We start from the raw sequence: 13,200 nt of genomic DNA, 5'->3' as shown, positions 1-13,200 counted from the left end.
AGCAAATTAGTTCACAACAAGCTGCTTACATATGTCTCTCGCTTCCGTTGCATAGCTCCTCTAGAGAATTCATATACATAAATACTAATCCACCTGAAGAACATGCTCTCGTTCTCAAAAAAAAGAACGCCTTGCAAAAAATGCACCCCAACACAAAAGATATCTTCTCTGCCTCCATCATCAACAAATACGCCTCCAGACCACACTCATTCTTTCCCATGTGCTTGGCCCAGTTCGCTTCCACAACCAAAAATCCCTCCAAGCCTGACATGTTGCTGCGGAGGGCACGCATCATACGGTACGTTAGATACAATAAAGCCAAAGACCCTAACAACCACTACAGAGAACAATGCCTTCTCTTCCTGCCATGGGCAAGCAATGAGAATGAGCACCTGCTCGAAGGTTCGTCTTGGATCGATGTCTACACTTCGAACATTGACACAGTGAAAAACAATGAATCACAGTTCGTTGTCGAAATAGCTCCACTGGACAAGCTCGCAACAGCCATCGCAACCTCACGCAGCACGAGAAGTGTAAGCTCCCTGAACGATTTCGGCAATGCCAACGTGATGATCAACACCCCATCAAAGCAACCGGCGAAGAAACCATTTGCTTTACATTTTTCCAAACATATTGGCATGACCAATGAGGATTTCCACGCATCAATAAAGAAGCTAAACCCACAACAACGACTCATCCTCGATGATGTCATGCTCAAAAAACGCATAGCACCGTCAGAAAAGATACATCTCTTCCTCACAGGTGGAGCAGGCACTGGAAAAACATTCACGTTGCTCTTGCTAGTCGAAGCCCTCATTCGTTTCTACACACATAAGTCAGGCCACAATCCTGACTTTCCTAAGGCACTCCTAATGGCATATACAGGCAAGGCAGCATTCAACATTGGTGGCACGACTATACACTCAGCTTTACATTTGCCTTTGATAACTACGACACACACAAGTCTTGGAGCAGAAAAGCTAGATGCATTGTCCTTACTTTATCAAGATTTGGAGCTTGTAGTGTTTGATGAAGTCTCCTTGATAGGATCAAGTGTCTTCTCATTGGCTAACTCACGTCTTCGTGCCATCAAGAGAAAACACGACCAGCCTTTTGGTGGCCTTGATGTCATACTCTGTGGTGACCTCTGCCAAGCTAGCCCAGTCAAAGACTCCTGGATATTCAAAAGCAAGCAACCTCTTCTAGAGGCGTTTGCACCTTCGTACTGGCATGAATTCCCTAAGTGCTACGAACTAACGACGACAATGAGACAAACCGATGGACAGTTTATAGAAGTCCTCAACCGAATAAGAATTGGCTCACACACCATCAGCGACCTTGATTACATTAATAGCTCCATCCACAAAGAGTTACATGCTGACATAACCATATCACACCTCTTCTACTCTAACAAGGCAAAGGATGAACACAATGAAAAGGTCTTCGCACAATTTCCCGGTGAGCCACACATATTCAAAGCGATTGACAAGCGTGCCGCTTCATGCAGCAAAACAATAGCAATTCCATTGGATGCCAGACAAACTGCGGGTCTCCAAGCAACATTGCGCCTAAAGCCAGGCCTAGTGGTCGAGCTATGCGCTGGAAATCTGGACATTCTCGACGGCTTCGTCAACGGTGCAAAAGGCATCTACAAGCTGTACACTACATTCTCCGACACGACATGCCTCTGGATTCATTTCACCAACCCTAGCATAGGGCAAAAACAAAGGTATGACCACCGTCATCTTCGCAACCCACTCACAATGCCTAATTGGACGCCAATTCTACGCATCGCACGCGAATTCCAAATTGGCAAGAACTACTTCAACACCCTCACACGCAAGCAATTCCCAGTTCAGCCTGCCGCAGCCCGCACAATTCACCGATCACAAGGGCTTACACTCAACACACTAGCTTTCAACCCCAAAGGAATTAGGTCTCACGGCCTCACATACACTGCTCTCACACGAATTCGTGACACTGCAAATCTATATTTGATAGAGAGCTTGCTACCCTGCAACATTCACACCGATGCATCTGTCCTTAAAGAACTCCACAGGTTGCGAACAGAAGCAGCTTATTCCCCCATCCAGAAGCAGCTACATCTCCACCAAGATACACATTACATTGTGCAATCACTAAACGTCGTCTCCTTTGGAAAGCATGCAAACGATATCATCCACGACAAAAGCCTAATGGCCTCCGACATCCTCTGCCTACAAGAGACTCGACAACATACGACAACCATTCCAGGCTTCCGTAGCATATCCTCAACACAACTACACGGCATCTCCATTCTCTATAAAAACAACCTAATACCTACACAAATACGCATCTGCATAAATTAAACACTTGAAATGATCCATGCAACTTTCCACTGCACCAGCAAGTGCCTAGCGACAGTCATTTCACTCTACAGGGCACCGACATCATCGCTCCCACGCTTCCTACATAGCATCTCCAATCTTCTTAACTCAACCCGCACCATGCGACCACTAATCATAATGGGAGATTTCAACATTGACGCACTTCACGAAACCAACACATATAGAACCCTTTCCAACCTCGTTCTCTAACACGGTCTCCACCAATTGATACACCATCCAACCACAATACACAACTCTATACTAGACCATGTATGGGTTAGCAATGACCTACCACAAACCACATCTGACACTAACTATAACTACTGGTCTGACCACTCCACCACATACTCCTCATCGCCAAAAACTAACCTTCCCTTGCTTTCTGCAGGCCATTGTGAGTCCTCACCTTGTTCTCCTCTTTATTGCTCTCTCTCGTACTCCTCGTCCTTGGACACCTTGGTCACTTATGGGTAGTTGTCTCTAGATAGAATTTATAGATCCTACTGTTAATTCACTACTACAAGGATATGCCTCTTTAGGCCGCGCACATGTCAGAGCTTTCCAGAGACATTTTCCTAACCGAAGAAAATAAGGGTACCCTTCAAACTCTTCCGGTATTTCAAAGTCAAAAATTTCAGCATTTACTGGTATTTATGCTTAAACTTCTAAATTTTTTCTGGTTTTCTGCAAGGCAAGCTCTGAATCTAGCCCGGATTATGAAATTTCAGCCGGTTAAAATACACTAAACCCCGGGTTTGGTGGTTTGGCGTCCTCCTTTCATGGAGAGCTACAGGTAAAATTTGTGGTTTTCTGCGCAGCATGTGCCCAACTAGGAATTGATCTCTTATTGCCAAGCGCTGTGCGAGGGCTTTGAGGTGTGAGCTCATGGCACACGTTAGATTCTAGAAGTGTCAGTGTGCTGTTGGTCTCTCTATTTATATACCAGCTATGCTCAGCATTTCGTGCTTCAGCTCCACTTGTGAGTCGTGACTGTCGTCTTCAACCCTCGCAGGCTCGAAATGGCCGTCGTGTATGTTCTCTCTCTCTCTCTCGCGCACCCACCCACCTCTTTACCACTAACATGGCCAAAAAAGAGGCCTTTCACTGGCAAAGAAGAGAAATCTCTCTTGCGATTATACGAAAACTGCCACAAGAAAATTCTCATGCTAGCAGCAATAAATGATAAATGTTCGACGACCTGCACACACACTTGCTAACAAGTAATTCATCAGTATGCACATACGTAAGTAGTGCTTTCGTAATTGGAAAGGCATCAAGCTGGTAGCAATGTTTTGGCAGAACCCAGCTTCCTATCCTTGATTCCAAATCAGATCCCCCAAGTCTTTTTGATGGAACAACCAGGTAATCTGTCAAGATTTCTATTCGTTGTTGGCTCATGGTTTATAGAGATTGCTCAACATGTTTACAGACATGTGAATCCTACATGACGCTGCTGGTATAACCTATATGCAGGCTGTATGTGGCGGTGACATGCCCTTTTGCACAAAGGGCTTGGGCGGCCAGAAATTACAAGGTTTCTCCTTTGTTTCACAACTTCACATACAGCCTTGTATGATCTGCTCGAATCAATCCTGTTGCATGTGAGCTTGTCACATGCAACGGTGGTTCTTATCATGTCGTTCCAGCTCATGCTCTAATACTCCACTGTGCATGCACTTGTTGTATCCTGAGCTTCCCTGACTCGGTACCCTAATTTTGTGCAATCCAGGGTCTTGATAATTCTATTGAGCTTGTTGCAATCGATCTTCAAGACAAGCCAAAGTGGTACCTGGAGAAGCTTTACCCACCTGGAAAGGTATTCAGGCTTGTGGATGGTTCAAGCAGTGGTGCACGTGAGTCTTTTGTGTAACATATGTATGCTCTTGCGTCGCAGGTGCCATCGCTGGAGCATAATGGTAAGGTGAAGGGTGAGAGCTTAGACTTGATGGAGTATATCGACAAAAACTTTGAGGGGCCTTCTCTCTTCCCTGAGGTCATCTGTCTGAAACTTGCTCGTATGCGCGTGCGTGTAAACAAACACACAAAATCTGATGGTGGAGTTGGCAGGGCTCTGGAAAGGAGGAAGCGACAAAAGAACTCTTTGCTTTCTCTGACGAAGTCAACAAACAGGTGATCTCAGCTTTCAGAAATAAGGATGCAGATGCTGCTTATGCTGCAGAGCACATTGGTAATGCTGATTTTAACCTTCTCGTAATCAAACCAGTAGAGCATATCTGCTTGAAAGACATTTAAAACCTGCCAGCTTGAAAAAAACTTTTGCCGGTGTGGTGTCATTGAAGGATTTTTAGTCATAAGATAGACACTTTTGGTGGAAGAATTTATACAGAACCCATGCATGCACGAGTTCAAGATGTAGGCATTTTCTTGTTTGAAGGGATTGATAGAGGAATAAGTGTCTAGTGGTCAAGGATTCAAATTATGTGTGAGTGCAGGTCCAGTTCTTGATCGTTTGGAAGCAGCTCTTGGGAAATTTGAGAGCGAAGGTCCATTCTTCTTGGGCCAACTTAGTGCGGTGTGTTATGAACCTCTCGCTTTTCAAGCTTGTTAATGATGCTGGTGATTTTGTTGGGGGAGTTAGAGATTTTTCAACCCCCAAAAATGCATATGGGGTGGGTGGGTGCATGAACATCTGATGTTTGTTTCTGATGACATCTACCGTAGAAAAAGGTTTATGTTTTTCTGAGTGCATCTTTTTGTGGTAAGCGCATATAAACTCATAAGAAAAATGTGTATCTTTATTGGTAAGCCCATATTTAGATATCGTTTCTTCTTGTGGCAAGAAGCCACTTATTGCAGCAGATGGGTCCCTGATGAAAAGATGACCTATTTGGTGCCTTATTACGGTGTCAAGCAGGAGCACATCGTTGGAAGCATAATAAATTCAAATGTGTGATTTGCTGACGCTTACATGAATTCCAGGTTGATTTGGCTTATGCGCCATTCTTTGCTAGATTTGAACTGTTGGCACCAGAACTATTGAGCTATGATATCTTTGAAGGACGACCCAAGCTTGCAAAGTGGTTCAAGGTGAGTTGTGAAACAGGATTCAAAGCATGTGTAATGGCATATGGAGTACGTAAGTGCATCCTCTTGTCTTTTGAGAGATAAGTAGTGGTAAAAGCATATTATTTTGGGGTGTGCGTGCCAGGAGATGAACTCGGTAGATGCCTACACCGATACAGTAACATACGATCTGAATGCCCTTGCACATGTGCTAAAGAAAAATTATGTAAGTTCTTTGATATGTTTAGTCTATTTACACTCGGTACTGCGATTTGTGGCCTAATAATGTAGCTTATGGAGTGCCTTGTATTTTGCAGGGAAGATTGTAACAAACTTCGATTAATCCAGATGAAAGACACTCTTAAATAAAAAGTTTGCCTTTATCTTTTACTGTATGGCATGATGTCAGTAAAAGACAATGCTTTCTATCTTGTTGTCAGAGGCGTTTTGGTAACTTCCTACAATGTGATGTATATGTATGTGATATTTTGGTACAATTTATGAGACAGTTTCATAAGAGAGTTCAGTTTCTTTGCAAGCTTTTATACACTCACATAAGCACCAAGCAGCAACTCACATAAGCTTTTTCTTCAATATTGGCAATGGAAAACAATAAAAATGAAAAAGTCTGCCGTAAAGGTCTTAAGTGAAGACTTATTTGCAAAATAAAATATCAAAGAAGAATGCAATCTTTCAATGATTTCACCCGTCTTCACCAAGGCCTGTTTTACAAAGCCAAAAAGAACTAAATGGAAGCTATATCAATGTCACTACCAGCCATCCGGGAGTCTAATTTGGGGTTTTGGTATGTTCCAAACATGATCCAGGATAGACATGATCCGGGAGTCTAATTTGGGGTTTTAGTATGTTCCAGACACAAGGGTGATATCACAATTTAAAATTCATACTTGTTTATGTTGATGCCCACACTATAGAGCATCACATGTTGTAATTGTTTGGATATGTATTCCACTTAAGAATGCTCATTGGGAGCTATTTGAGCTTCTATTTGTGGGTGCAACTCCAGTTTTGATATGAATTTTTTATCGACACAAATACGAGTAACCTTGAAGTGATATTTATGCTTATAATTTTATGCACACATATGGGTATGCTTTGTACATACTTCAATTGGATGCTCACGCATGACAATTGGTTTATGTGCTTCATTATCACTCTGAATATTAAGCATGCTTTGATTGCTTATGGATACACAAATTGAGCACATGCGCACTTGTTGATGCAATTCATTGCGATATACGTGGTTTTTGGTATCTCTTTGCAAACTTGACAGTGGATGCCATGTAGATTAATGCCTCCCCATGCACCCATGTCCAGCCGCCCTTGTGTAGACAAATCCAAGTAGAGCTTGTCCATGCACCCATGTCTAGCCGCCCTTTTGTAGACAAGTCCAAGTAGAAATCAGCCACTTGCCATTGAACACCAGCCACTCGGCCATATATTTTTGGCCACCCGTCACCCACCAATCAATCGGCCATTGACTATCGACCACCAACTGGTCATTTTTTGGTTATTTTTTGGCCGCCGTCCGGCCGCGATATTCCAACAAAAAGAAATACTTTAACAGATGATTTTTTTTTTCGTACGATGGTTTCTTCTCCTAGTGGGGGACTTATGAATGTGCGTTTTTTAGAACAAAAATTACAAGGGGTGAATCAAGCTCCATACTTAACAACCTCCCACTTAGAGATTGATCTCCATCAAACCTGTGATTGCTTTCGTTTTGGCTTCTTATCCTTGAATGCCAATTGAAGATGAGAAAAAGCTTAACTTTTCCTTCTTAACCACTTTTGTTAACATGTTTGCATGATTCTCGCTTGTGTGTATCTTTCTAAGCTTCAGCATTAGGAAGAGAATGGGGTCTAAGAGGGCCTCTTTATTTGGCAGTTTTAAGGAAGTTGAACCTTTAGGATTAAGAAAGTAATCAAAAGAGAGCTTTCGAATTCAAACAGGCAAAACGGCTAGTTTATTTGAATTCAAATTTTCTTCCAAAATGAAATTTAAAATCTAGTGGATAAGACCATATCATGTAGCATACCTATGGAAAGAGCTCGATGCGTAGATGATCTCTGCTCAAAATCGAAGATCATATGTGGAAATTATGAAATGCCAAAAATCATAGAATTGTCCACCTCCTTTGGGAGGAAAAGATCATCTTTTGACCACTCTTACAAATCTCTTATACACCCAACATTTTTGCACACATGGCATCTACCTATTCGTCAAAATGTTAATCACCTCTATAAGCTCACAGAAAATAAAGAGGCCCTCCTAGACCCCATCCTCTTCCTAATGGAAATTGTTGGAATTAGAGTTGCACAGAAACGCACACAGCTTGGAGAAGACGGAGGAAGCTCAAGGCACACAATAGCCCTAAAGTGATGAGCGTATATACAATGCACGGGGAAAAAACCTTCTAAAGAGGAAAAAATGTCCCAATGGACCTAGTGTGTTCACACACATCACTACCACATGTATATGTTAACAAATCTCCCCTGGAGTGATGCGGTGAACGAGAGCTGGCACATGAGTAAAGGGAAGTGCCATGCCCTAAGGACATGAACAATCCACAAAGGGGAGTAAGCCCAAAGCTTTGCGAAAAGCTTCGAGCTTCTCACGCGACAATGCCTTTGTGAAAAGATCTGCAAGGTTGTCCTGGGTTGGCACATAAGCCAAGTTGATCTCTGTTGCTGAGAGCCTCTCCCTGATATAGTGGTAATGCACCTCAATGTGCTTTGTGCGAGCGTGAAAAACTGAGTTCCTTGCAATTGCCAATGTGCTCTGACTGTCAGTGTAGATAGTGTTGGCAGTGTCCTGTGCAACACCCAAATCAGCCATAACGCATCTGAGCCATACACACTCAACCGTAGCTGTGAAGACTGCCCTATACTCAGCCTCACAACTCGAAAAGGCCAGAGTAGGTTGCTTCTTGCTCAACCATGATAATACCTGAACTGCGAAGCATGAAACAAAAACCACTTGTGGACACTCGCGTGTCAAAATAACCAGCCCAATCTGAGTCCAAAAAAGCATGTAGGTCTGGCGGCAATGATCTCCCCTTGGGATGGAAGAAGCCAAGATGTAAAGTGCCACTAAGGTAGCAAAAAATCTTCTTGATAGCCTGCCAATGATTAGACCCTGGGCTATGCATAAATCTGCTGACCTGTGAGACTGCAAACTGAATATCCGGCCTCGTGTTGCATACATAAATGAGGCACCCAACAACAGTTTGGTAAAGAATGACATCAGCAGGATCACTAGCATCATGAAGACTCAATTTCAAAACTGTTTCCATGGGAGTGGCAATAGGTTTGCAATCCTCAAATCCAAACTTACATAGCAATGTCTCTATGTAACTTTTCTGACACAAGGCAATACCACCATCACACTGCTTAAACTGTATACCCAAGTAATGATGCAATAGCCCCAAATCTTTCATCTTGAAAGTAGCGTTCAAATCAACCTTAAATTCAGCAATATGTCTCTCATTTGGTCCAATGATCAGCAAATCGTCTACATAAAGAATCACATGAGAAGTACATCACCCTCACGCTTTACATACAATGTGCTTTCTGTTGGACTGTTACGAAAGCCTCGTTTGACCAAATGAGTGTCAACTTTCTCATACCAAGCACGAGGAGATTGCTTCAATCCATATAAAGCCTTGTTACATTTGCACACATTGTCCTCTTGTCCTTTCTTAACAAAACCGCGAGGCTACATTACATAAACTTCCTCAAATATGTCACCATTCAAGAAAGCAGTAACAATGTCTGATTGATGTACATCCCAACCAAAATGAGCTGCCAATGCACATAGAAAATGCGTAGTAGTCATACGACAAGTGGGAGAAAAAGTCTCTTCATAATCTATGTCTTTCTGCTGTGCATAGCCCTTTGTAACAAGTCGAGCCTTATGGCAATCGATCTCACCATCCGGCTTGCGTTTCAACTTGTAAACCCACTTCGTACCAATGGCCTTTTTGCCAGGAGACAAATCACATAAAGTCCACGTGTCATCTTCTATAAGTATAATTTTCTGATTGCATGACAGTCATCCAAATTTTTTGAATTTTGTGCTTCATCAAAAGACAGAGGCTTCTCAACATTATGCAAGCTAGAGACAACCAAAGCATAACAATCAGATGCATGGTGAGAGCCTGATCGAGTACGGTGCATCCAATTTACTGTCACACAATGTATGCACAAGCCATTTTGACATACTTCTAGCCTGCTCATTTTCAGCCCTTTCCTCATCAAGTAAATTATGTACATCCGCATCAGTAATAGGCTGATCTGTAACATTTTCAGAAACCCCCATAGGCTGTACATTTGCCTCATTGGAAATTACATTTGTATTTCCACCACTAAAAAGAGGCAACAAAGTGTCATAAATGTCATGTGAGCTTACATTACTGTCTCTAGTACATGACAACAAGGGTTGAACAGAGTCTTCCACATACACTACATCCCGTGAACCCAGAATACGGTTTGATTGCGGATGATACAACCTGTAACCTTTGATTTCAGTATTCTAGCCAACAAAAATACATTTGACAGCCTTTTCATTTATTTTTCTGCGTTGTGTTTGTGGCACCAAAGTATATGCCAAACAACCAAAAAGACGCATGTGCTCAATAGAAGGCTTTCTATCATGCCATGCTTCATATGGACTTATAGACTGCAAAGCTTTTGTAGGACACCTATTTAGTACATAAGTGGCACACATGATGGCCTCAAGCCAAAAAGAATGCGGCAAAGCTTGACTTTTGACCATACATCGTGCCATTTCCGTAAGTGACCTGTTTTTCCTCTCAGCAACACCATTTTGCTGAGGTGTATAAGGCACTGTACATTGGTGTTTTATCCCACGACTACCCAGAAATGCATTGAATTCATGAGACATATACTCCCCCCCTCGATCGGAATGGAGGGTGGCCATAGTACATTTCGAGACATTTTCAGCCATAGCTAGAAATTGTTTGAAGCACATAAAAACTTCAAACTTTGCTTTAAGCGAAAATACCCATGCATGCCTGGAGTAATCATCATTGCAAGTCACGAATTAAAGGTAATTTCCCAAGGACGGAGTTTGCATGGGTCCACAAACGTCACTATGCACGAGCTGCAACCTGCATGTGGCCCTAACTGAACCATCCTTTGGAAACTTAGAACGCTATATTTTACCCAAAATACAGCCTTCACAAACATGTTTGATAGGTGCTTCAAGAGGCGGCAAAGAAGCAACCATATCAGATTTCTGTAAACGCAGCAAATTGAAAAAATTCAGATGACCAAAACTTGCATGCCAAAGTTTTGCATCTAAAATAGCCCTTGAATCTGCAACTGCATTTGCAAAGTTTTGTCTACACTTGTCATACAAAGTGAGCTTATATAGCCCACGGCACAAAAGCCCAAATGCAACAATTTCATCACCAAAACTGAGATCATGAACTGTACATCTGTTCCACAAAGTTGACTACAAGTCCAAGTCTACCAAGTGCAGATATAGACAAAAGATTCTTCTTGATCCCAGATACATAAAGTGCATCAACAAGTGTGAAAGAACTGCCAATTGCAGCAGTAAGCACAACCTTTCCAACTCCCTGAACCGGATAAGAGGCATTGTTGGCACAGGTGACTGAATTCCCATGAGGGACAGACTCAAGAGAGGTGAACAATTCACGAAGTGAGGTGATGTGCTTTGTAGCACCACTGTCGAATTACCACACATGTGAATCTACAGCAACTGACATGCATGCATCATGGACAACAGGATTGTAAGTGCACTCTGCACTAAAAGCCCATTCTACATCAACATCAGCATTACAGTCTCCTTTTACATTAGACTCAACAATGGCTGCATTTGTAGTGGAACCAGCATTTGCAGTGGAACGACCCTCTTTCTTCTTAGCCTCTTTGGCATTCAACTTAGGACACTGCTTGATCAAGTGATCATTAGCTTTACAATAATGGAAACATATCTTCTTTTTTTCCTTATCACCAAAATTGCCAGAGGAAGTGCTGCCAGCATAAGCATTGGGAACAGAAGTTCTGCCACTCGCAGCAAAACCATAAGAATTGGTTGCATTGCTATTACCACCCTTTCTTTGAAAAGCAATAAAAGCCTGTTCAACTGCAAGCTATCTAGTCCTGTTTTTTTTTTAAAGTGACTCTTGCAACAACAATGTGCATAATGCATCAAAATTGAAAACTTATGGATTTCCTTGGGTCATAAGTCGCCAAGTACTAGCAAAAGTCTGGTAAGAATCTGGGCATCAAGAATAGTTTGCACAAGGGAACTGTCTGAAATGACTCCACCTGCAGAAATAAGTTGCTCATTGATATCCTTGAAACCAGCAAGAAAAGTATACATATCATCTTACTCATGCATAATCTTTGACTCCAGCTCTTTACGTAGCAAAGCAATTTTAGCCTCATTGCGGCTTGCATAAAGACCTGCTAGAATATCCCAAGCCTGTTTTGTAGATTTTGCTGAACGAATGTGAGGAACAATGGTGCACTTCACAGAAAACGCAATCAATGCATGAGCCTGCGCATCCTTTACATCCCAACGAGCTTGTTCTACCATAGGCAAAATAACTCTAATAGCAGCAATCCTTGCAGCAAGACATGCAACATCATCAACATCGCCTACATCCTCAGAACCAGGACGTACATCAATACCCTGCACAATATACTAGACGCCCTTTGACACAAGAACGTGTTGCATCATATAAGCCCACATAGGGTAATTGTCCCCATCCAACCTATCCTCAGCCGCAAACATCTTGAAGACATCTGTGTTGTTGTCAGCCATGGTAAATGCTGCACCTGATGTGAAAACTACCCGAAAAGAGGAGAGACGGAGCAGAAACAATATGTGCTATACAACACAAACCGTACAAGATTGTAAGGCACCTGTTATGCAAAAAACGGCACTGACAAAAATTCTACACTAAATGAAGAAATAGCCTGTGCAGTACTACCTGTAGTGGAAACGGAGGTCGAAATGAGCTCAAATCACAAATCTGAGCAAATTAAGCTCTACAAGCTCTCCCAAATTTTTTGTCAACCTACGAACGCTCACCAAAGCTCACTGAAATCGGAGAAAAGTGAGCAGGCATGTGCTAGAGCAGCTGGTGATTAAGCCCGGGAGGATGCAACAACCTGCTCTGATACCAATTGTTGGAATTAGGGTTGCAGAGAAACGCACACATCTTGGAGAAGACGAAGGAAGCTCAAGGTACACAATAGAGAGTGTGTTACATAGTGTGTAATGGAAAGATAGATAGCCCTAGAGTGATGGACGTATATACAATGCACGGGGGAAAAAACCTCCTAAAGAGGGAAAAAATGCCCCAACGGTCCTAGTGTGTTTACACACATCACTACCACATGTATATGGTAACAGCAATCCCTCTGTAAAAAAGAGTATGTAGTGATATCTCACTTCTATATAATTTTTCCTTGAATAATAGGTTGAATTCTTCACAATATGAATGACGCTTTGATTATCACTGTACAAGACACAATTGTCTTTCTTGTTTCCAAGATCCTCTAAGAAACTCTTTGCTAGCCTCCATAAGAGCTACATATTCAGCTTTCGTGGTAGAAAGTGAGACCACATTTTGCAACTTTGAAAACCAAATTATTGATGTGTCTCCAATGGTGAAGATGTAGCCAATAGTGCTTCTTTAAGTATCTTTGTCATGTGCCATATCTGCATAATACATCTTTGCAAGAAAATATTAGTGTCTTCAAAAGATAAATCATTTGCGGTTGTCCCT

At 42.2% G+C, this 13,200-nt stretch overlaps 1 protein-coding gene across 3 annotated transcripts; it reads left to right on the top strand.

Annotated features, from left to right (window-relative positions):
- The first annotated feature begins 3,088 nt into the window (after positions 1-3,088).
- Positions 3,089-5,907, top strand: LOC147439936 (glutathione S-transferase L2, chloroplastic-like). 3 transcript variants are annotated; one of them, XM_086484434.1, is made up of 11 exons: positions 3,089-3,396; positions 3,666-3,728; positions 3,840-3,900; positions 4,096-4,182; positions 4,261-4,359; positions 4,434-4,554; positions 4,820-4,899; positions 5,307-5,347; positions 5,397-5,407; positions 5,539-5,616; positions 5,708-5,907. In XM_086484434.1, exons 1-11 carry the CDS (start codon positions 3,386-3,388, stop codon positions 5,731-5,733), a joined length of 678 nt encoding a protein of 225 aa, XP_086340560.1. In that variant the 5' UTR covers positions 3,089-3,385; the 3' UTR covers positions 5,734-5,907. The 3 variants fall into 3 exon arrangements, with proteins under 3 accessions (XP_086340560.1, XP_086340558.1, XP_086340559.1); XM_086484433.1 differs by having other exon boundaries at positions 3,141-3,159; positions 3,323-3,396; positions 5,307-5,414; positions 5,536-5,616; XM_086484432.1 differs by having other exon boundaries at positions 3,104-3,396; positions 5,307-5,414; positions 5,536-5,616.
- The last annotated feature ends 7,293 nt before the right edge of the window (positions 5,908-13,200 follow it).

Source organism: Adiantum capillus-veneris, chromosome 16 (assembly GCF_014529385.1).
Source record: "Adiantum capillus-veneris isolate H3 chromosome 16, ASM1452938v2, whole genome shotgun sequence".
Classification (NCBI taxonomy): Eukaryota; Viridiplantae; Streptophyta; class Polypodiopsida; order Polypodiales; family Pteridaceae; genus Adiantum; species Adiantum capillus-veneris.
Note: the sequence above shows the minus strand (reverse complement) of the source record. Positions and strands in the feature narration are given on the sequence as shown.